At 45.6% G+C, this 24,226-nt stretch overlaps 1 protein-coding gene across 1 annotated transcript in view; it reads left to right on the top strand.

The window, feature by feature from the left end:
• The window catches only part of LOC146869805 (major histocompatibility complex class I-related protein 1-like), a 551,777-nt gene that overhangs the window by 441,938 nt on the left and 85,613 nt on the right, over positions 1-24,226 (top strand). Inside the window, exon 7 of the mRNA XM_085617524.1 lies at positions 11,398-11,673. Coding sequence (XP_085473650.1) covers positions 11,398-11,673 — 276 coding nt within the window. The remainder of the gene's footprint in view (positions 1-11,397; positions 11,674-24,226) is intronic.

The following is a 24,226-nucleotide window of genomic DNA, read 5'->3' as shown; positions in this document are numbered from 1 at the left end:
TTGTGTAGCACCTTATATAATCCTCAACTGTAGTTATTCTAAGTTTGTTAGCAAGGGCCAATTAAGGCTGTTGTGATAGTACATTGACCCAGATAATCCTTTAAAACAAACAAACACCAGGCATATACAGTATCCTCAGCCTTATGCTGGTTCAGAGAAATGTATCCTCAGAATCATTAGTATAATCACATAATTCAAGGCCAGTGACATACAATAGGCATGCAATCACCCAATCACAGCACTTTTCTTTGCGGTGAGAAACACTTTGCACGTAAAGTGCCCCCATTCCTCTGCGGGTTCTTCATTACATAAGCTTTATACAAACTGTGTATTCACATAGCAGTAGTAAATTGGCGTTAATCACCACAGCCATCACCCCAGCCACTTAGACATTACTACGTGAGGTACGATAGGGTATCCTACTTATAAACCAAGGCAGAAGAAAAGCCCTGCATGCACCCACCGCTGCTTGGAAAAGATCAAGCTTTTCCATCACTGCCAAATAAGTGTAGGGTCGCACCTACGCCAGTCCGCTCCCTGACGATTGGTACAATGCTGCTGGGACCAGGAGTGGCTCATACACTTTCTAAAACATGCTGCGCATCCCGTCAGTGGGAGGGTGTCGCCCAGTTACAGATGGCACGCCGGGGGGCGTGGCTCTGTTGTATTGACAAGTTGTCCTTGTTCCTTGAAGGGCAACTTGTCAGTTCCGCGCGCCGGCTCTCGGGCGCTATTGTTATTTAATGTCACTCATTCAGCAGTTCTCGTTCCAACTCTGCTGTTGCTTTAGGTTTGGCAGTTGCAGCGGGAACACCAGGATGAGCGGTTGTGGGTTTTTCTTTTTCCCATGCATGTTAACCAATAAAGGTCTTCAAACTAAACCTTTCCATTAAGAATCCATAATTTCAACATTTGGCGACGACTGGACAAGAAGAAAGAAAGAATAAACCCACCGACTGACTCCAACGCTTTCATTTTTCAATATTTCATTTTACTACTTGCCACATTAAAAACTACTGAAATTCTCACCCCATTCTTTGGGTCAACGTACTTGAAGCAACCTTAAAGATAGTAACTGAGAAACCCATTCAAGAACTTTTCACATGACTAAGGATTTCGCATTGTTCCCCAACCTTGACCACTTCATTTATCGCTCCAACTCAGGTATGCAAGTTTTCTTCAAACTGGCCGGAACTGCACTTAATTGGTAGCCTTTATTTTCTTCTTGCGTTTCCCTGCCACTACTCTACGACAACGTTTAAGCACTTCTGTCCCTGCTTCGCTCTGCTGAAGTGCCACCGCCTGGTCCTTCTTTACATAAAGACTGTCCCTAAAGAAGATTCGCCTTTTCAGTTTGATCTACCCGGCATACGCTGACTTCGGTCCAACTAAACCTGTCACCACTGTTCAGCAGCATGCCTACCCTACTGGCCCTTCTGCGCTGCTTTGACTGGTTGGTATTTCAAAGTTAATGGAGACATCGGCACATTCATTCTTCAGCACCTTTTCCTACATTTATCAACTGATGCCGGTGTTTGGGACGTTGGGCGAGAGTATTTTCTTTGATTCATTTGTTTTGCGTATGGCCTACGTGTGTGCCTCCTCCCTGGCAGTTGAACTGCTGCCACACACACACATTTTTAAACTTTGTTGCGAGCGCACACACAGAGCTCGCGCAGCATTACCTTTCCTATGCTGCCTTCTATGACGTCTGTGACTCTCTTCTTGTTGCTGCTGAGGGACGCACAGCTGCTTTAGCGCACCGTGAGCCATCCGGCACAGCGTGCTGTACGTGTCGCCATCTTGAGCTTTCATGTTGCCACAACCACCATCTTTGCACTGCGTGTGTTATATTTCATCACCTCAGACGAGTCTGCAGCCATGGCATACGCATCTCGCATTCCTGAAATATTTCTCACACCGTTTACAGCCAGGATACTTTTCTTCCAGATCTTGGTGATATTCAGCACTTTTACAGGTATGGATTCTTCCACCAATGCGTTTTCTTTCAATAAAGATTTCACAGAAGAAGTCATGAACTTAAGGTATTTCCCGCTGATGCCTTTCATCTCTGTTCTGCTGTTTCCTCTTTATGACAAGGCGTCTACTGTTATAAAAAGACCGCAACAGTTCCATTTGAAACTGTGTTCCGCTAGTATCCAGACACCAGACCACGGTGACTACTTTATTTGTTTTATCTTATTGTTTTCTTATGGACAATGCTCATATTTCAATGTCATTCTACAATTACATAAACGTTTATCATTTTTAGGTCTCGCCTGAGCCAGCACTGTAGCGCTGCTCTCGCGAGAGCTTTTGTAAATGGGGGATCTGGAAGTGCAAACGAGTGCTTTCAGGCCTCCAAATACAGTGCATGTGCGCCGGGCGCGCGCACCATTTGGCAGCCTGCACACCATTTGCTTTCACTTTCGCGGGCGCTTTGATGTTTGATCGCGATCACTTTCACTTTCGCGGCCGCACGGCCGCTTGTTCCACATTAGTTAATCACATGAATGTCAATACTAAGGATCTAAGCGTTTTTTGAGAGCGTTGTGTTGGTCTTTATTTTATTTTAATCCTGAGTACATTTTGCAGCATTACTTTAATTCTCTATTGTATGCCACCACGGGATTCTTTCCAAAAAACTACGAGGGTGGTCTTTCCTCTCTACTCGTCTCCTTGCAAACTGCAAGGCATTGAGCTCCAAGGTCGGCAGCTCTGGCCACACTTCCATCGCACTCGTACATCATTGCCTCACACGCACAGGCATATATTAATATTTTAGCACATATAGCTGTATTCCCAGTAAACACACTTGCATATTAGCAGACATGCCCAAATAACCGGGCACACAGATGTACAAGTACATATCTCTATCAGCCAACACACACACGTATGTTCTCTAGTCTCCAATACACGTGTGAATTGGAGAGAACATCCATGACGCGAAGATCACAAAAGGATAACAAATTTAACACATCAGCCTGCACATGCAGGTTAGCATGTATTTTCTTGAAAATAAACATGCCTGTATTTCCCTTACATGTTTGTTAATTTTACCCAACACACGCTGGCGTGTATTAACAGGCGAGCGAGCGAATTAACATCTACCCAGGCACGTTCACCACAATTACATGTTGGACATTAACCTGCCCGTCCAACTCATTTTACTGCTGAATGTTTTGTTCCAGCACACACTGCTATTTTACCCTCTACACGCGTGTGTATTATAGCGACACGAGTAGTACAAGGATGTATAACAATAGCTTTGGATTGGAGCCGGGACTCGTGAAACGTGCAAGAACCGGGGGAGTGGTGTGTGTTCGCACGATCGGGCAGAATGCGATCTGGCCACATGCAGTAAACATCAGCTTGAACAGAAAAGGCACAAGGGTTAGCTATCAGTACTCCATCAGTTAGGCCAGGGTTGTGAGGGGGGCCATCGTACCCCCGATAAGAGCTTCTTGGAAAGGGACCATTTTCCTATCTTGTGTTTTGGTCAAGGCACCCTGGCCACGCCTCTGTGGATGAAAACTACTTATCGCGCTACGTAGCTTTAACAACAAGCACAGGGCTGCTCTGCTACTTGAGTCCTGCGCCTACAAGAGTCATGTTCCCTGGTTGGTAGCTCTGCTGTCTGGGCCCTGAACATTTAAGATTAGTGCAGTGGTTATAGTCTGCTTAGTGACACTATCAGCTCAGGGATAGCTCTGCGGTCTGACGCGGGAGTCAACAAGATCGAGTGCAGTGTTGACAGGTGGAAATAGTGTCTTCAGAAGTGCTCCGAAAACTGGACACACATTTCACCCACATGTGCAGAAGGAGGATTTTATCTCTGTGTTGCAGCAGGCTCTACACGTTGATTGTGCTAATAAACAGTCAGCACTGTTAGCTCATTCTAAACGGGAGTTGATGCCTTTATGAGACTAATTGGAAATGAAAAGCAAAACGTTACAATGCATGTCAGTTTTAAAACGCCACTCACGCTCCTTCAGCTAGCAGCTGTACAACGATGCATGTGGGAAACGGGGCTGTTGGACTTCGGCGGAACATGCTCTGCGCCATCTTCCCATTTTGTTTTAAGTTACTACAGAGTCCAGACCATTGCGCGCTGATGTAACCTGCAGGGTCTGAGTGACAGGCGCACTCAGCATGAGCTGCACTGTGTGAAAGGCCTATCTCTGGGCTGTGCTGGGTGAAAGTTCACGCTGTCTACATGCACTGGAGTCAGAGCTGAGAGGAGTCTCTGTGGATGCTAGAGCCCACGGGGCCTGCGAATCACTGTGTGAAAAAAAACAACCTTTCTCATGTATCATAAACGGTGAATCATGTACGATTATTTAATGACATTAAAGAATTACTTTAAAAAATATGCTTGTGCATCAGGTCGATGTCGCGGCTCGTTATGCGTGATATATAAAATAGTAATTATCTTTAAGATGACATGAAAGAACAGTACAATGTAAGGTGGCAGAGTGGACGTTAAGACGCAGATCTGAATGTTCATTTGAGCTAAAAGTGGTGTGGGCAGCCCCATTTGAAAGTAAAAGCGCGCATGGCGCGCTGCACATCGTGCCTGCAGGACCAGAAAGTCGTTTAAACAAGCATTTGCAACGCAATAGGTCTCGAATTTGTGAGAGTTTAAGCTATTGGCATTGTAAATAATAATGCATTTTATTTATGTTTTAAAAATCAACAAGTAAATAAAAGGCATTGTCATTTACAATGCCAAAAGCTCAAACTCTAGTAAATGCGAGACCTATTGCATTGCAAATGCTTGTTCTTAATGGGGCTATGTTACGCTATTTATTAAATGTATTTTGTTGCCTCCTTTTAACCCCTTCAGTGCCCATGACGAGCTGGACTCGTCATGGGCTGCGGTGGCGCTGTGCCCATGACGAGTCCAGCTCGTCATGAACTCCGCCCGCTAATGAAAGGCGCGGCACTGGGCGGGGAAAGGGGCGGGCATGCAAGGGGTTAAAACTAAAGTGCACACATTTTTAGGTCTCGCCTGAGCCAGCGCTTTAGCGCTGCTCTCGCGAGAGCTTTTGTAAAAGGGGGATCTGGAAGTGCAAACTAGTGCTCTCAGGCCTCCAAATACAGTGCATGTGAGCCGGGCGCGCGCACCATTTGGCAGCCTGCCTGATCACTTTTGCGGCCGCTTTGATGTCCTCAGTGAGCCATGCGGCCACTGAGGACATCAAAGCGGCCGTGAAAGTGCACACCATTTGCCACCCCCTCCCTTATCCCACTTCCTGCTTGTTAATGCCTTCTGTCCCTTTCCTATTTTTTTCTGTGATTGCTTGAGCTTTTTTTTACCACGGACGGGCACTTATGTGGGTGCTTGTGCGTCCACTTTATATTTACAAAAAGCGCTCATGCAGGGTCGCGCTTTAATTTTAAATATGGTGGCAGCACCTCTTTTGCAGTTGCTTTATATTTACACACAAAGCCCTCGCTGCATGCCGTGCCATCGCGCCTTAACTTTAAATATTGTTATTTTTTTAAATTGTGCGCACGCTTTATATTTACAAAAAAAGCGCTCACTGCATGCCGCGACATTGCGCTTTAACTATAAACAATGTTTTTTTATGCGCCACACCGCACTTCAGCCATCCTCTGATTAGGGCCATCCGGTGTCTTCCTACATCACAAACGCATCGTCTTCTAAATAAAAAGTCCCACAGATTGTTTTACTTCAGTGTAGAACAGCCCCATACTCCCACGGCCCCCTGCCGCTGAGCCCCAGGGCCTGGACCATCTGCACTGAGTCCGGGCTTCGGAGTCATCCGCGGCTACACTACATGTCGCCTGCAAGCGTTAGTTGCTAAATTATCACCTCACATCTCAGTGCCAATCTCTTAAGATCTGGGGGCAGCAGTCACAGCTATGTGGCAAACGGAGCACCGGCCCTGGGGCACTGATTGCAGGAAGGGTCGTGACTTTAAAAAAACAAAAAAGATGCTTCGAACGATGTCTAACATGAAATTTAAACCACTCGGCGCAAGGGGATCCAGCACATGTACGAAAATGTTACGCCCTAAAAATGACAAACATTAGGCATTTTAGGCTGCTAAATTCCCTCAGATTATTTTAGAAACGGTGTTTTGTGGCGTTCGTCAGCTACAATCTGACAAACATACCCACACACCACACATCGTGCACCTCTGGTAAAAACAATGAAAGCTGTCGATCCCATCACAGACCACCATACAAACCCTAGTCACTGTTTGCCGAGCTGCGCCCTTAGTAGCGCACTGAAGTAAAATGTTATGGAAACGTCCCTTCCCTCAAATGCGCTCCTTGTTTCCAGGGACTATAAACTTCCCTGTCTCCAGCCCGTTAAGAGGTCAACCACCTCTCCCCCCCAGCAGCACAGACGAAGGCACCCAGGACCCCTTCCGTTTACACTTCACTCCATCGGTCACAAACCAGCTGTTCTTTTGAAGAATCCTTCTGGGGTGCGAGAGGGACTCCTGAGCCGCTCTCGTCTAGCCAGCTACAAAGTGCAGGCTGAGCCAACGGCCCAGTACACAATGCAGGCTACTGCACATACAGCAGAATACACACACTGCCCAGTTCCTCATGTATAATACACACAAAGCCTGCTACAAAGTGCATAACGCACATACAGCACAGTGTAGAGTGTATAATACACACGGATCCCAGTACTGAGTGCACAATTCACTCACAATGGTTTGTGCATGCATTCACCAAGCAACTTCACCACATTATTACCACCCCGATCAAGTTTGGTTCCAAAAACCGCCTTCCACCAAAAGCCCTCCGCACTCATCACCTGACAAGGATTGACTTGTTAGTGGGCACTAACACAGAGACTTGACAGGTATCAGGCATTTCCAATGCAATAGGTCTCACATTTGCGAGAGTTTGAGCTATTGGCATTGCAAATGGCATTGCCTTTTATTTATCTGTTTAAAAGAGGCACAGTTACTGCCAGCCCTGCTTTTCGTAAGCAAGAACTATAAGTGCAAGGTGCATGTTTACACACCACTTGCAGGTTATAAAAACAGATAAATAAAGGGCATTGCCATTTGCAATGCCAATAGTTCAAACTCTCGCAAATGCGAGACCTATTGCATTGCAAATGCTTGTTCTTACATATTGCCAGTACTGTGTGGCATTATCCCACACATCCCAGTTTGCGTTAAAGGCTGTAAGTTACTGTTTCTGCATTTACATTTGACTGTGTAGTCTTTTTGAAATTTACATTTTGTCATGTGGCCATCGCCCACATCTGTTACGTACATTTTGCATTGTTCCGTTTGCTTTGCTCACACTTTCATGTGGTACTACAACATCTAATGCGCATGTTGCATTGGTGACATTTTTATGATGTGCTGTGTGGGTCCCTCCCACACCTTCTTCTCCTTTACTGTACGTTGTTTCATTTGGTTCATCCACATATATTGCACATGTTGCATTTTACACTTTTACCTTGTTCTGTGTGGGTCTCTCCCACACCTTCCACCCAACCTGCTTTTGGGGAAGTTCTATATTTCCACTCTTTTACTGTTCTCTGTACTTCCTTTGTCAATTCACTTCACCTTCTTGCTTTCACCCTGTACTTTACTCTTGTTAGCCTGGCCAGCTTTCATGATTTTTGTACTAGGGTTGTTTTGTTGTTTGTGCGAGGGAGTGTGTGGTTATCTTTTGTGAGAAAAGTAGTTGATGCATGTGTTGTTTGTATTTTCTTTTCCTGTTATCTTTCCACTTTTCTTCTTTTATTTTCATAAATAATTATTATTACTTCATGCAGCTTCTTTTCCAATGCTCATTTCTCTTCTCACTGCATTGTCTGTGTTTGCTCGCATCATTTTGTTATATTTGACTTTGTCATTGTTAGCTAATAATGTTCTTTTCTTTTCTGTCAAAAAAAGAGGGTGATGTTGTATTGACAAGTTGTCCTTGTTCCCTTAAGGACAACTTGTCAGGTCCGCGCGCCGGCTCCCGGGCGCTATTTTTATTTAATATGTCAATCATTCTGCGGTTCTCGTTCCAACTCTGCTGTTGCTTTAGGTTTGGCAGTTGCAGCGGGAACACCAGGATGAGCGGTTGTGGGGTTTTCTTTCTCCCACGCATGTTAACCAATAAAGGTCTTCAAACTAAACCTTCGCATTACGAATCATAATTTCAACAGGCCCGAATGTTGACAGCACTCCCCCCAAAAGGCATGTTAAGCCCACGGGTGTTTGGGAAATGTAGTTAGTGTCACTATTGCCGAGCCGGGATCCAAGACGGGGCCAGAACTACAAACACTCGGCAGGGCGGAAAGAAAAGCTATTCGTTTGGGCTTTGCGTTCAAGCTCCTGGGTAACTCCGACCTACCTTACGGTTCTTTCCTGTGTCTCTTTGTGGCGGCGTGCTCCGGCGCTGGATCTCATCTCGTTTCCCGCTCCTCCTATTTCATTGGATTCTCCTGCGGCGTCAGGCTCCTTTTCGGCGTTCAGCTTCGTGGCGGAGTCATCCAGCCCTGAAACCTCGTCCTGTTTTCAGAGTCCCTCCTGCCTCGGTGAACTCTCATTTTCTCTACAAAACAGCACCTGCAAAAAGGGAATAAAGGGACCTTACTGTTTAAAAGACCGTGTTTGCGGTAACAGCGCGTTGCGCTGCTCTTTCTTTTTTGTACGTAAGCATTATCTCTCACTTGCCTGATTTGGGTGCCCGAGAGCTGTAGGGGGGACTCCTTTTCTGGTTTACTTGGATCACCTGCAAGGAAATTGTGAGTTATTAACCTGAATTATTGGTTACGTTTTGGTTGCACAACAGCATACCCCCTTCACAGTGTTATAAGCTTTAGATAGACGCTGTTACACGGCAACGCTCACTTACGTACCAGCACTAAGACTTTCACCTGTATACAAGAAGAGAATATTTAGCTTTTTGCTTTGCCTTGACGACATCCTGCAGTTCTGAGTGACAACGAGGGATTTGTTTTCCCCTTCTTTCCTTGTTTTGTTTCCCTTCTTCCCAGGAATACCATTGTTGCTTAGACGTTATCAAGTACAATTGGTGGTTGGGAGAAGTTGTGGACCATACTCCTGTTCCATGACGTTCCTGCGGAAACACAGGTGAAATCCTGATAGTTAGTGAGCTGAAATCGAATGGGGTTCGAAGGTCATGTGGGGGAATAACAATTTATGTCTCCTGTGTAAAAATAAAGCAATGTCAAATAATTCTCGCAATTCGACTATTGTAATTATTTACAACTTGGCACCTGTCAGAAGAACTCCACAAGCTTGTCCCCCCCCAGTAGTAACTTGTATAAGGCTACCATACCACAGTTGAAGTGCTAAGATCTTACATATATGCGACATCTGCATTCTAGTAGCATAGACGGGCAAAAAATTACTATAGGGTTTTTTTCAGGGTGATGTGATCCTCTGTAGACTGTTCGTGACAGTAAAAGGGAGTGAATAAAGGGTGTTAACATCCCCTGCTGCCTAGTCAACTATGAACAGGAGGTGCAAGGGGAGAATTAGATGAGTAAACATCGGGTAAAAAACAGATATCATGATCTTGATGTTTTCCTATTATCGGGTGCTCTATACCCGATTACTTGGGCCACAACTGTGAATGTGTAGGCACATCTTGTATATTCCTTGGCAATACTCAAAATTCCACAGATGACCAAGAGATCAGCCGGCCAGTAAGCTTCCCCATGAGATACCATCATTAAGTTCGTGCGGAGCCTGTGTACCTATCTCTGTTAGAAAAAGAGAAGTGCTTTTGTCATTTCTGTATGCTTGTGTGACAACTTTTCTATAACAGACTACTCTAGCTGGTCAGCATTGTGGCCTTTCTTAATGTAATGGGAAGTCAGCTTTGTGGCGTCCCTTCTGCATCTAATTGTGCTGTGGTGTTCTGAAATACGAATGCACACTTTGTGTCGACATCCCAATGTACCGTAGTCCACATGTGCACTTGATCACATAGATAACATTTGTGGAGTTGAAGATAGTTAAGCCTTTCTGTCCCCAGTGTTTGCATTCCCAAATCCAGTTCTTTCGACTTTTTTGTAAAATGGCACACCATGCAGGATCCACACTGGGAGTGTCCTGAGGGAGGAGGAAGGTTCCACGATGTGGTCTGTTGGGACCCCATACCCTGAGCTTTTGGTCTTGTGTCTACCGCCATTTCTCTTATGCTCCTTGCTTTCCTGAAGGAGTACATTGGTTGATCTATGTCCAAACCTCCAGATTGGAGGATGTTCCAGTTCTTGTTCGTCATAGTTTTAAACGGGTTAGATAGGGTGCTAAAGGTGGGGACACAAATTAGTCTGTCACACGTTTACCGGCCTTCCTCGGGTTCCTCGATTGTCTGGTAGCTTCCATTTGCCTCCGCTTCGCACGTCTCGTTACCCGGGCAGCCTTGCCTTTCATGCACATTCGGCCCCCAGCCCTGCTTCTCGGTTCCTCACATTGGAGTCCGCCTGGTCTCTGGTCTAATCGGGTCCCATGGCACACAAAGGCCGCCCGCTTGAAACAGAAGCGAGCCCCGGAGACCTGTAGTACCCCTCCGGCTGCGTTCAGGCTGCGCCATCACCTCCACTTGGAATCCAGGACCCAGATTTGGATCGGAGTGGGTGTACCTTCCTCCTTGGCCTCGCGTCAACTCTCTAGTCTACAGGTGATTCTAGGGTTTCTTCGGGAGTCTCCGCTTCTCTCTTCCACTTAATCATGCCTCTTTTGGTCTTCTTTGTATTCCGCCTTATCGTCCCGTGTCTTCAGGTCGCTGCGCCGCCCGTCTTCCGGAAGTGTCCTCCTTTATCTTGCCGTTCTCTTTGTTATCAGCTTCAATCAGCTGTTTTCCTTCACCGGTGGGAGCAGGCCTTATTACCCTACTTAGTCCGCCTTTTTTATGGACTGCGGTCAGATTATCAGGCTGCCGAAGGGAGCTCCAACAAACGTCTACACAGCCATCTTGTTAGGCCACGTCCCCCATTTCTGTCAGGTGTTATGAGGAGTAGCCAAGTCTTCTGAAATGTAGTAAGATTTGTTGGTAACATTTGTTGACAAAAGGAGCCCAGATTACCTTAGATTCTCCTTCCTGGTTCAGCTACTCAAACCGTCAAGCACAGAACATACAGCCCTGGAGAGTCATGGAACGATAACAAAGGGCATAAATGTAACAGCAGGCACATGAAACTCCCTGAACACTCTGGGTAAGTAAAGGAAGTTACAGTACTATGCACAAGAAGACATTGTTGAGTTGCAAGATGCAATGAGTGGGCTACAAATATGACCACTAGTGGTAAACGTGATACCAGGGCCCTAGAATGGATAACATGGTAGTTGTTGAAGAACTGGTATTACATTAAGTCCTTTTCAGTTTTTGGAATTGTTGTATAATTGTAGTTATTGTGTTTTCTTTCAGTTACTCCTCAAACAAAAGTTTCACAAAGAAAGAGCGGCAATCACACTTTTCTTATCGGTTACGCATATGGATTTTATCCCAGAGACATTGAGGTGAGGTGGGTCCAGAATGGTGTAGAGATCCCCTGGGAGTCAAAGGAGCTCCTGCCAAACCCTGATGGAACCTACCAGGTCAGGACAACGGTGGAAGTTCAAGAAGGAGAAGACGTGAGGAGTTATGAATACCATGTGATTCACAGCAGCCTGCACGTGACTGTGATTGCGATTGTGGAGGATGGTAAGAACACGTACTCTTAGGACAGTAGGTAAAGCTTATATATGAGGTCGATGGTCACATGAGCCTACTGAAGAATGTGATGATTTATTGTAAGGGGCTGGATTTGGCAAATTGGTGATTTGTTTCTTTGTAGGTCTCGCCTAGTGTTGGAGCGCGAATGCACTGCCATCGCTTTGCGAGGCATGCAGTATATACTGCAGTGTGGAAGCTTTGTGGAAGCTCCGCTCACTCTCTGCCCATTGGCTTTTGTCTTAAATGCTGTCTTCCAATTGGATTGAGGCTTGTTAGTCCCTTCTCATTCATCATTTGTATCCTTCCACGGCTATTGGCCCCTTTACTCCTAACACTATTTTCTTCCCTGTCTCCCCACCCCACCGCCCTCTCCCTCAGTCTGTGACTTCTCACCCTCCCCCGCCCCTCCTACTCCTGTTCGTGTTTTCTTGCCTGCCGGCACTTCTGTTTTCATCTTTATTATTGCCACCTTGAAATATGCGAGTTCACAATGCTTGCTGTACAAAAACTTCTCGTGTTTAATTAATTTTAATGTTACTCTAAATATAATAAGACTCTAGGCAACATTCGGGGTATGCATGGCAACTGACACCTCTTAGTTCACAAATGGCATTGTTGTGTGGTGGGAGGAGCGGCAGTGTTTTAACTCATGCTTCAAACAAGCACTTTTAATAACTTCCTCTCAATTCAGTGCTATAATCTTGTGTACTGAGGTGACGCGCTAAAGAAATGCACTTTTTTTAATTCTGAAGAGACAGTATCGCACATTTATATCTGTTTACTGTATGATTAACATGCCGATCATTTTCACGGCTCGCCCACTGGCTCGTATACGCTTGCCTCGTCTCCGGCTGGCTATACCTATTTATTAATATATTGGCTCGCGCACCTCAAACAAAGAGAGATGAATGGATACATGACAGTGAGCCCGGTAGATGGTAGAGAAATAGACTGGTGCAGACAAACAGACAAAGTCAGTCTCCATTGCCTCACGTCAGAATCATCCCTTTCAATAACCTGGAAATCTGCCGGCAACTCCCGCATGCCCCAACCTCATCCTCCTCACCTATTCTTAGCAGAAGCGGCAGATTCTGAGCTGTGTCCTGCTGGTGCAGAGGAGCACGGCAGAGTCTGTAGAAGCGCTGGGATCCCTAGCCTCTCCGGGCGGGCACCTAAGGATTCCGGGTGCCTTCGCACTCAGGATAAATGAATACATTTGGTTCTGTGCTTTAGTCGCCCCTCTGTGATCACTGTCTGGTAGATGAAGCTCTGTGTTAATAAACACATTGACAGAGGTGGTTGTGTACAAACAAACAGCCACAATACCGTACGTTTTGAACGTGTACTTAAATACCTGCTCATCGAGTCCCTCATTGGCTGATCATTCCATGGCACTACCAAAATTACATTTGGACACATATGCTTAACTGCAAAACACTTCTATGGGTCATTTAACAACTCGGGGCTTTGGGGTTAGGTAACCTACTTTGGATGCTGTCTAAAAGAGTAAATACAAAAATGAATGCAATGAAACTAAGCAACCAGTACTGTCTAAAACACTGTGAAAACTGACACACATTCTGGCATTTTGTTTAGTTAATGTCGATTTTCTCATAGATGCGAGTAAAGTACTCTTAATATCTTAATGAAATCTTTTAACTAATAGTACCGGGCGACCTTTGACAACTTGGCATTGAATACATTTTCATGTACCCCCGAAGTCTCCCTGCCCCCGCCCCCTTGGCAAACTTCATTGCCTCCCAGTGTTTGGGGGATAACCAAGACGCAGGAGAGTGAGTCAAATAGTTTAGAAAATGAAAGAGAAGCCGGGATTCGGATTTACATGCTCCAATCCCGATCGCGTTGGTTAGTCTGTAAGTACTACTTTTATTAATGAGTTGCTCATTAGTAAAGCACCACGGTGTGCATTTGTGGCAACACTTCACCCATGAGGTACGTGCCAAGAAATTGTTGACACAATCCACAGTTTGCGTCTTTTTCAATATATGTATTACGAAGTGCAGGACCTTTCCAAGGGATTTTGCACACTACATACATTCACTCCAAAAATAAAACGTGTAGGTAAAAAACATTGCCATTTACAATGTCAATAGCTCTAACTCACAAATGCGAGACCTATTTGCATTGCAAATGCATGTAAGTAAATGCACTTAACTTTGAAGGAAAATATGTGAAATTACATCTATTGCACGGGATGTAGTTGGCCAGTATCTGGCATGAAAACTGAACGTGGACATGTACCCATCATGCAAAAGTCTCAAACGATACCTGGGATAGACTGTTTGTGGGTACACTGTGTTGTGGCTGTGGTGCTAGTCTTCCTGCGATGCATTTTCAGCTTGAAGCGGTTTCCCATCGATAGAAATTACATTCCATGATGCAAAACTGTGAATTACAACATTTCGCATACTTTATGAAAATGTCACTGTGGACAAGTAAGCAATCCATGCACAATTTTTACATCAATTATATAATTTCAAATGTAGCAGAGATGTTAATAACTATGGCATAAAACACATGTCTTGAGTGATGTATTATGTGGGGTAATTGCAGTTCCTTACTATAACGTCAATCCAATCTTTGTTTTTTTCACGGAACTTCAACTTTTTTTTTAAAACATAAAGTAATATTTTATTACCATACATAAAGCCCAACCCCCACATGTACCCAATCCTCCCTTGCCAGAAACTTCACCACATTCACAGTGAGGCACACACTCTCTCCGAGTTCCTTCCCTGCGCCCATTCAGGCTCGCTCCCTGCAGCCTACGCCGCTGCCTTCTTGTCCTGCCTCGGTCGTCCAGGAAGCCCCCCACCTCACTATTCCTGCGCTCACACCACCTAGCTCCAAGCGCGAACCGAGCAGGGACGGGGGCTCAGACCGACTATGGCAGTTAAAGGTATGCGAGGCGGCAGGGGGCTCCAAGGGCTTCAGGCTCAGATCCGCTTTGTCACACGTCCTCCAACAGTGCTTCCGTGCTGTGTGCTGTGCTTCAGCTCAATCAGGCATCAAACCATTTGTGTGGGGATCAGTGCATACACGTCTAAGGTTCTGCCCTGCTGCTTTTGCCGCTTTTTTAGGTCTTGCTGAACCAGTGCATGCGCTGCTCTGTGACAAATTTAGTGAGTGGCTTTTTGAAAGTGCTACCAGAGGCTTTTGGTGGCCTCAAGCCTGCGTTCACGCGCACAGCCGCCATGTGGTTTTCTGTCAAGGCACATTAAGCCTTGCGTGCCTCTCTCCGCCTTGCAATTCCCTGCCCTCCCCCACCACAGATCGCATCACTCTGCTGACCTCCACTCCCCCCCCCCCCCCCGCCAATGCTTGTTTCTTTTTCTTTCAGTACTCAGTGGGAGCACATATGTTTGCTTTCTTGCTTGTGTACTGCCCCTACCCCTAAATGCCGGACACCCGCGCTCTCAATGTTGCTCCCCTTCTCCTCCCAAGCTCGCACGTTCCTTCATCCTCCCCTCACAGTTGTTTTTTTTTCTTTCTTAATATTAACCCCCACCTCCAAGCCCCTTATTTGCTTTCATCGCTTCTACCCGTTTCACCCCAACTCCTTTTGTGTCCAACCACTGAGCCCCTCCATTGCTCCTTTCCCATTTGCTCTTGCTGCTCAGTAATGTTTCCATTTCCCCCGCCTGCTCTACCCTTGCTCCCATACTCCTCTCGCAGCCTGTTTTTTGCCCCAGCCGCTGCACTTTGCTACCAAGTCGTCCGCACATAAATTGCACTTTCACACGTCTTATTATTGTTTTTTCGAATTTATCCTCCAAGATGGGGGGTCTGCCACCTTGGAATGGTAAATTTAAAGGAATTGTGGCCATGGTATGCAGTTACACTTTTTTCTGCCAGTGCTGCACAGCCTTGACAAATGGCATTTTTTGCCCTTCTTTTGTTGATGCTGAACAACATCAATAACAAACATTATCATAGCCAATAGCTCTCGCCTTTGCGACCTTTTAAGTAAAAGAAAAAACTGAAGTGTAAGACTTCACGTTTACATTTGCTGCATCGTAAATACGAAGTAAATGTAAACGTGAAGTCTTACGCTTAAGTATATATATATTTTTTTACTTACAAGGTCCCAAAGGCGAGACCTATTGACTATGCCAATGCTTTTCTGCTGAACCACCAGGTCTTTTTAGATGGTGAGCTGGCAGACCATGCGGCCCTTGAGTAAGGCAGAAACAGAGCAATCCACGGTGCATGGTGACCAAGGGGAGTGTTAGGAGGCATCAAGTAACACAAGCCCCACCGGGACCTAGCCCCGCCCCATCTGCACACCCAGCACTCATCCTGACCTGTGGTAGCTAACACCCTTCGCGCTACTCCTCTGTTCTCCTCCGGTCTCCCTGCTCTCCCAGCATTCAACTGAACCTGGAAAGAATTGTGCTCTGCGCTCTGCAACATTTCTCACTAGCCAATAGCTGCAACAGCTTCAGCTATACGTCACTTAGTTCCACATTGCGCACAGCTTTTGGCCATGTGTGGTTTGGGCTTGGCTGCTGAGTCTGGCCTGCGACCCAGCCCTGTGGCCTGTCTTCTTCAGGCTGCCAAACCCATGCCTTTGGCTATACGCAATGTAGGGGGCATTTTTTTAAAGGGAAGGTGGGTGCTTGGCCACCGTCCCCGAGAGGCTTCATTCCCCGAGCACCCCATGCCACGGCGCCAAACTATTTGTAAAAGGAAGGGGGCTTATTGCCCCCTCACAGAGCCAGAAGGGGCCCCACGGATCCTATCCCTGAAACCTTTAGGGGGACGGGGTGCATGGCCCCACTCCCCAAGTCAATAGTGACCTCAGGGACTCCATCCCCAGGGCCCAAACCATATTTCATCAATACAAAAAAGACCTGGCTAACGAGTTACTCAAATAACACTTCTGGGCACTGCTTTCAATATGGGGTTCACCCGATTTTTAGGCACTCTGTCAAATTTAAGCAGTCCCAATACTCTCAAATTAATATTTTTTTTAAAAAGGAAGACTAGAGAGAAAAACCACTGTCAAATCAACCCACCTCACCACATCTGTTTTGCCCCCACAACACATGAGTGAGAAAACACTTACTAAAAAATAAGTGAAAGAGTGAGAGGGCACCTCACGTATGCAACACCAGGGAGGCTACCAGCATATGCCCACGTCTATCATCATTGGTTGCCCACTCACTGAAACAAAAGAAATAGTGTCCAGGAAAAAGACAAGAAAGACAGAAGAAAAGAAATCAATTTGTCCCCAAATATAGAACCCGTGATATGCAGAGAACAATATGTTCAGTGCAACTTAAAATCGAGTTAAGACTCACTATTACGTTGCCCTATTTATTTGAAAAACATGAGCCTACTCAGATTAAAAGCACTTCATGTTGCTAACCTTTTCCAAGAAGGCCAACATGTTTCATTGCCAATTCACAAACGTTGTGGCAAATTCATCAGGGCTAAGTGTTCAATTGCTTGCCTCTCTGGACAGTACTTTGTGTAATGCTGGTTGGCTGACAAGACAAAAGTAACAATGATAATCTCTCAAAACCTGGATAACCAGATACATCCTACTACAACGTAATATGTGAGCATCACTTCATGGGTTCCAATCATATATAGTTACCCAGTGTCGGCAGGGGGCTTTCATACCAGCCTGCACCAGACCAAAAGGGAGATATGCTCCACTGTTACCCCTTATTTTGAAGCACTACCGTTTCTTATCAGTTGCACCTGTAGAAATAATAATCATAATAAACCTTACATCAACGCTGTAATTCTAGTAGCAGTTCCTGTGTCCCTTTCCTATTTATCAGGTATATGTTATGTTATGTTATGTTAACTTGAATTTGTAGAGCGCTTAATACCGACAGGTCTCTAAGCGCTGTGAGCAGAACTACGGAAGTGCCAGGAAATGAAAGTATTGTAGCGTGGGCTTAGGCCCAAGCCTCCATGAATAAGAGGGTTTTCAGTTTCCTCCTGAAGGGCAGGAGACTGCTTTCAGAGCGCAAGTCGCTTGGTAGTTTGTTCCAAATTTGAGGCATAAGGGTGGAAAAGGCTCGGCCCCCTGTTTTGGAGTAGTGGAAGCGTGGGCATTTTAGTAGACCCTCCGTGGAGGACCTAAGAGTGCGACCAGGGGTATAGATTGTCAGACGTTCTTTGATATATTTGGGGGCTTGCCCAAAAAAGGCCTTGTGTGTAACGCAGAGGCCCTTAAATTTGGCCCTCTGCTTGATGGGCAGCCAGTGTAGTTGTTGTAGTAAGGGGGAAGCGTGAGTGTGTCTGGGTAGTTTAAATATTAATCTGGCTGCATCGTTCATAACCACCTGTAGTCTGTGCAGTAGTGTGGAAGGAAGACCAATGTATAATGCATTACCATAGTCGAGCCGGGCCAAGATCAGGGCCGATACTACGGTTCTCATTGTTGAGAAAGAGAGGATAGGGGAGAGTTTTCTTAATCGCCTGAGAAGGCTCACACAGGTCCCGAAGACGGAGGTGATCTGATTTGACAAGGAGAGATTCGCATCGATTTTAATTCCCAGACTTTTTACCATTGTGGCTGGTGCAGGGATTGCCCCCAGTTCATCGGGCCAGAACTGTGAGTTCCAAGGGTTGCTATTGTTTGTGATAGCTAACACCTCAGTTTTATCGGGGTTGATCTTAAGTGAATTAGAGGTCATCCACCTGACCACAAATCTCAAGATATCTTTTACCCTATCATGTGCTTGCGTGCTGTTGTCTATTTGGATAATGATTTGTGTGTCGTCTGCATAGTTGAAGACTTGGCAGTCCAGTAGGGCGAGCTTCCTGATCAAGGGACCCAGGTAGATGTTAAACAAGAGGGGGGATAGTGCTGACCCTTGGGGAACGCCGCAAGGAATGGATCCCTTCTCTGACGTCAGGTCCCCCATCTGTATTTTGAGGGTACGATCTGACAAGAATGATTCAATCCAGCGGAGGATCGACCCTCCAATGCCGGTGTCTCTAATTCTATCCAGGAGTTGGGCATGATTGACCGTGTCGAACGCTGCCGACAGGTCAAGAAGAACTAGGACGCAGGGTTTTTTGTTGTCTGCTTTGGTCCTAATTTCATCTAGAACGGACAGCATCACCAATTCTGTGCTGTGATGAGCCCTGAAGCTGGCTTGCCTGTCCTCAAATAGATTGTGGGACTCCAGGAATTTGGAGAGGGTTTGGAGCACGTATTGCTCCAGTGTTTTAGCTAGGAAGGGCAATTGAGATATGGGTCTGAAGTTTTTCAGGTTGGATGCATCAGCCCCGGGCTTTTTAAGAAGGGGGATAACTCTAGCTTCTTTGAATTGGGGTGGGACACTTCCAGAATCCAACGAGGAGTTCATCAGGGCCAAGATTTCATCTTCGATTGCTGGAAGGGCCAGTTTGAAAATCTTGGGAGGGCAAGGGTCTAGTGGTGAGCCGGATTTTATTTTGGTCACAATGCTTCGCAGTGTCTCTAAGTCAAGGGGCTGGAAACAGGATATCAGCTCAGTTCCTTTCCCTTTTGACTCCGCCCTCATATTAAGGGGGAGTTTAAAGGGGGAATTGTTAATGTCCGTCAGAATATCTTGGATTTTATCCGAGAAAAAGGATAAAAATTTGTTACATAGTTCCTTACTAGAAGGGGCGACTGGCACCTGTTTTTGACTTAGTTCATTAGGGTATTAAACGTTTCTTTTTGTTTATTAGTGGCCATCTAGATCATGTTCTCGTAATGTTTGGCCTTGTAGCTCAACAAGGTATTTTTGTAGATGGCGAGTTTTGCCTTATATTCTGCATGAGCTTGTGGTTCATAGGCTTTGCGCCAACGTCTTTCATATTGGCGAAGTGTGCTTTTTAGGACTCGAAGTTCGTTTGAGAACCAAGGGGAGCCTTTGCCCTTATTTCCCGTTTTTTTCCTTTTAATTGGGGCCAGTGTGTTTATGGCAGATATAAGATGGTTATTGATGGAATCTGTCCATTTTTCCAGATCCAATGTAGTAGGCCTCTTGACGGGGTTACTCCGAAGAGTACTCTCTAGGGTTGGACCGGAAATATTGTTCCAGCTTCTAACTACCTTCCAGGTAGAAGGTGGACTAGGGTTATGTTTAACCGGAGGCAGTAAAAGGTTAATAGAGTAGTGATCAGACCACCCACAGGGGATGATATTTTTTAAGTTCACGGAGGGTGAAGTAGTCCATGCCAGGTCAAGGGTGTGGCCTTTCTCATGGGTGGGGCCTGACACCAGCTGGGTGAATCCGAGGGAGGTGAGCATTGTCTCAATGAGTAAGGCCTGTCCCCCTCTGGGTGTCTGATCCCAGTGGTAGTTGAAATCACCTACTATCACCATTTGTTGGAAGCGTGAACGAAGGTTAGTAATACAATCAGTGAAAAGGTCGACAAAGGAGGGTGAGCAGCTAGGTGGGCGGTAAACAGTCACGATGACTATGTTAGAGGCGCTGTTGCAGACCTTGGTGACCAGTATGTCTGCTGCCTCCAAGTTTTCCCCAGACAGCTTCTCAATTGTGAAATGATCTTTGAAGATAAGGGCAACCCCACCGTCGCGCTTCCCTGCTGACCTATTGTGCCAAAGGGCATCAAAGCCTGGGGGTAGGGATGCAATTAGCGTGGGTTCTGGGTCCTCGTCGAGCCAAGTTTCGGTCAGGGCGAGGGCGTCGGGGGCATCCTCTTGTAGGAGGGTAAAAATGTCTGGGGCGTGTTTATGGAGTGATCTTGTATTGAGGGAGACGAGTTTCATGGGGATGAGATGCTTTGAGTGGGTGAGGCCCGGATTGCGCGGGGGAAAGGCGCAGCCTGACCCCTTTACCTGTGAATTGAGAATACCTTCTCTCTGGAGGGTAAGCAAAGTTTCTGATGTTAGGGGATGTAAGTCAGTTCCTAGACTTAGAAGCTCATTGTGTGAGTATTTAAAAGCAAGGGCAGAGTTTTTGGTCCCTGGGCCCTTTCGGGCGCGGACGGGCGCAGACGGACTTGCCTTTGGCGCGCCTTCGGCGCGCCAGCGGCGCGTCCGCTCCAGCGTGTTTTTTCAATGCTTCTCAATGCCCCTAGGCCCCTCCCCTCCAATCAGCCCTGCTGAGCAGCAGCAGAGGCCCCTGAGACTCGTGGGGAAAGCGGGGAGGAGGTAGAGGACTAGTTGGCAGAGAATGTTTGCTTGCAAATTCACAGTATGTAAATACAATTTTAAAAACCAATGTTATAAAAGCAACAGGTTTAAAAAGCGCTAAAGACGGGTAAAAGCAATACTAACACTGCCTGGGCTAGCGCGTTCTGCAATCGCTTCGCTGCGCGTCCGCTCCAGCGTGTCTTTTCAATGCTTCTCAATGCCCCTAGGCCCCTCCCCTCCAATCAGCCCTGCTGAGCAGCAGCTGAGGCCCCTGAGACTCGTGGGGAAAGCGGGGAGGAGGTAGAGGACTAGTTGGCAGAGGATGTTTGCTTGCAAATTCACAGTATGTAAATACAATTTTAAAAACCAATGTTAGAAAAGCAACAGGTTTAAAAAGCGCTAAAGACGGGTAAAAGCAATACTAACACTGCCTGGGCTAGCGCGTTCTGCAATCGCTTCGCTGCGCGTCCACTCCAGCGTGTCTTTTCAATGCTTCTCAATGCCCCTAGGCCCCTCCCCTCCAATCAGCCCTGCTGAGCAGCAGCTGAGGCCCCTGAGAATCGTGGGGAAAGCGGGGAGGAGGTAGAGGACTAGTTGGCAGAGGATGTTTGCTTGCAAATTCACAGTATGTAAATACAATTTTAAAAACCAATGTTAGAAAAGCAACAGGTTTAAAAAGCGCTAAAGACGGGTAAAAGCAATACTAACACTGCCTGGGCTAGCGCGTTCTGCAATCGCTTCGCTGCGCGTCCACTCCAGCGTGTCTTTTCAATGCTTCTCAATGCCCCTAGGCCCCTCCCCTCCAATCAGCCCTGCTGAGCAGCAGCTGAGGCCCCTGAGACTCGTGGGGAAAGCGGGGAGGAGGTAGAGGACTAGTTGGCAGAGGATGTTTGCTTGCAAATTCACTGACCCTTTCTCAATCGTGAAACATTACAGCAACGCTGTAATTATCGTGTCTCTTCTCTCCCTATTAGGTGTATATTGACCCTATCTCAATAACATTGTTTACCCAAGTAATGTTTTCGTGCTCCGTAACAGTAAATAAATCATTTGCCTGGTCAAAGTACATGTAATGTACCCCATAATGTGCACATTAATAGGCATTCCGGAGCTTGCGATATATCCCAGCAATACCCGATTTTTATGTGGCCGTATCCTTAACTTTTCGAGTTTCATCACACTTACACTATACCTTCCTCACATTCTTATACTCGAATCTGCTCTCGGGGCATAATACTATCCTTTCAGAATCGCCAAGGGTACAGCCCCGATAACCCTTCGTCCCAGCATCAACACACAGTGAACTTCCGGGCATTATCTACTGGTCGCTGTATTGCGCGCCGGTCACGTTCTGATCATGTGACCGCGCGCTATGTTTTAAGTCAGTTGACTTTAGCCATTACTCCAGCAGCCATATTAGAATAATTCGATGTTTGTATAGTTCTTAGGTGTGTCTTACACTGCGGGTTCTTCTTCACTCCTCGCCCAATGCCACAGTGTTGTATTCACATGAGTTTAGTATGCTTGCAAATTCAAGCCTCACTCTAAAGTGGCCAGGATTTGGAAGGAATATCTCAAAATGGTGGTATAATATATACATTCATGACTCCCTATATACAGTGTCTTAGGTTTTTATCATATCAAAGTACTGAAAAAAACTTAGTTAAAAACCAAGGTCCACATAGGTCTATAATTCACTAAGTGTAGTACTTGTTCTCCATAGCGATATCTTTATGCAGGTAATGCTCACATTTTCCACTAGCTCCTCAAAAAAGTTTAAAAACTGTTTATATTCCAGATTCCTATGTTGTCCTTTCCATTACTCTATTGGCCAGAAAAATACAAGGCTGCCGCTGGTTTAACATGCCTTAATTGATATTGTACATACATATCTATATCCTGGCTTAATGGACAAGTCAGTCGTAGAGCCCTACTTATCTACTGACTTTATTCCATTCTATATGATCGTTCAAGCCTGTCTGATCTACTCTCTCAGAAAAAATCCACCAGGCTTCCTTGTTGGCCAGTATTCTTTCATACTGTCGCTGCAAGCTATTACCCTCTCCAGGACAACCCATCTCAATGTTCGAAGATCATGTTTACTTTCATTAAAATGCTGTACCAGACGTGTTGTAAGCTTGCCTGCTTTGATGGTACTCAAGTGCTCTTGGATTCACACTTTAACTTTCCTAGTTGTTAGACCAATATATTGTAAACCACATTGGCATGTCAATCTATATATAACATTAACTGTATTGCAATTTGAGAATGTATTCAAATGCCATGTTCGACCATTGTGCAGCTGTACAGTATTGGTTTTTTCAGTTAATTTGCAGACCGAGCGTCCCCCACACAGGTAATGTCCGGTTGACATCGTGGTGCTCTTTGGTTTTTGTACCTGACGTATATGTACAAGTTTATCTTTTAAATTACTCGCACGTTTAAATACGAATCTGGGTTGCTGCATCATAAAATCAGCAGTAGACAGCAACGGCCAATGTTTCCTGATCGCATGTCTTATCTTGGAGGCTAGAGGATCGAATGTCATAACCACAGGTAAACAATCACTTGCTTCCCTCGTGTTCTTTTCCAATAAAGCCTCCCGGGGAGTATTGCGTGCCCTTTTATGTATGGGCTCTGTTAACTATCTTCTTTGGATAAGATCTTTGCATCAATTTATCTGCCAAACCTTCAGCTTACTGTGAACAGGACTTGACAGTTGTACAGTTGCGACGGTACCTCAAAAACTGCCCTACGGGCAAATTATCCCGCAGGGCTCTTGGATGGTAAGACTGATAATGCAGCAGTGAATTCCTATCCGTCCCTTTCTGATGCACCTTAGTGCACAGTTTATTATCATGTACACTAATGTCCAAATCTAAATATACTGCATGTTCATTACTCTTTGTCCAAGAAAATCGCAGGCATGTATCAAGACTGTTCAACCAATCCAAGAAATCCAAAAGGATACTTTCTTCTCCAGACCATATGCATAACACATCGTCAATATATCTCTTCCAGAGACCTATGTATCTCAGGAAGGGATTTGACGAGTGATACAAAAAGTTTCTTCAAACTGGCCTACATAAATGCAGTACAGATATAAGTCCTTATGAGCTGAAAGGACTCTCATATAAGCACTCGGATTGTGCGTTTGTTATACGCCTCAAAAATGTTCAAAAACCAATCTTCACAATTCTCATTGGTTTATTTCATTTCTTAATCCAATTCCATATGTACTTCATTGAAAATAAATCATTCAAAATCATAAATGTTGCTTAATTCTTCATGGCAACTCATATCTTAAATCGAATTCACAGGGTTACGATAAATAATCCCTGATGCATTTTGTGGTCTTCTCCTCTACTGTTGTCTGTCCCCCCTCTGGTAATGCACTTGGGACACCTGTTCACTGCCCTGTTGGTA

Source organism: Triturus cristatus, chromosome 1_1 (assembly GCF_964204655.1).
Source record: "Triturus cristatus chromosome 1_1, aTriCri1.1, whole genome shotgun sequence".
In the NCBI taxonomy this organism is placed as follows: domain Eukaryota; kingdom Metazoa; phylum Chordata; class Amphibia; order Caudata; family Salamandridae; genus Triturus; species Triturus cristatus.
The sequence above is the reverse complement of the archived record's forward strand: the minus strand, read 5'-3'. Positions and strand labels throughout refer to the sequence as shown.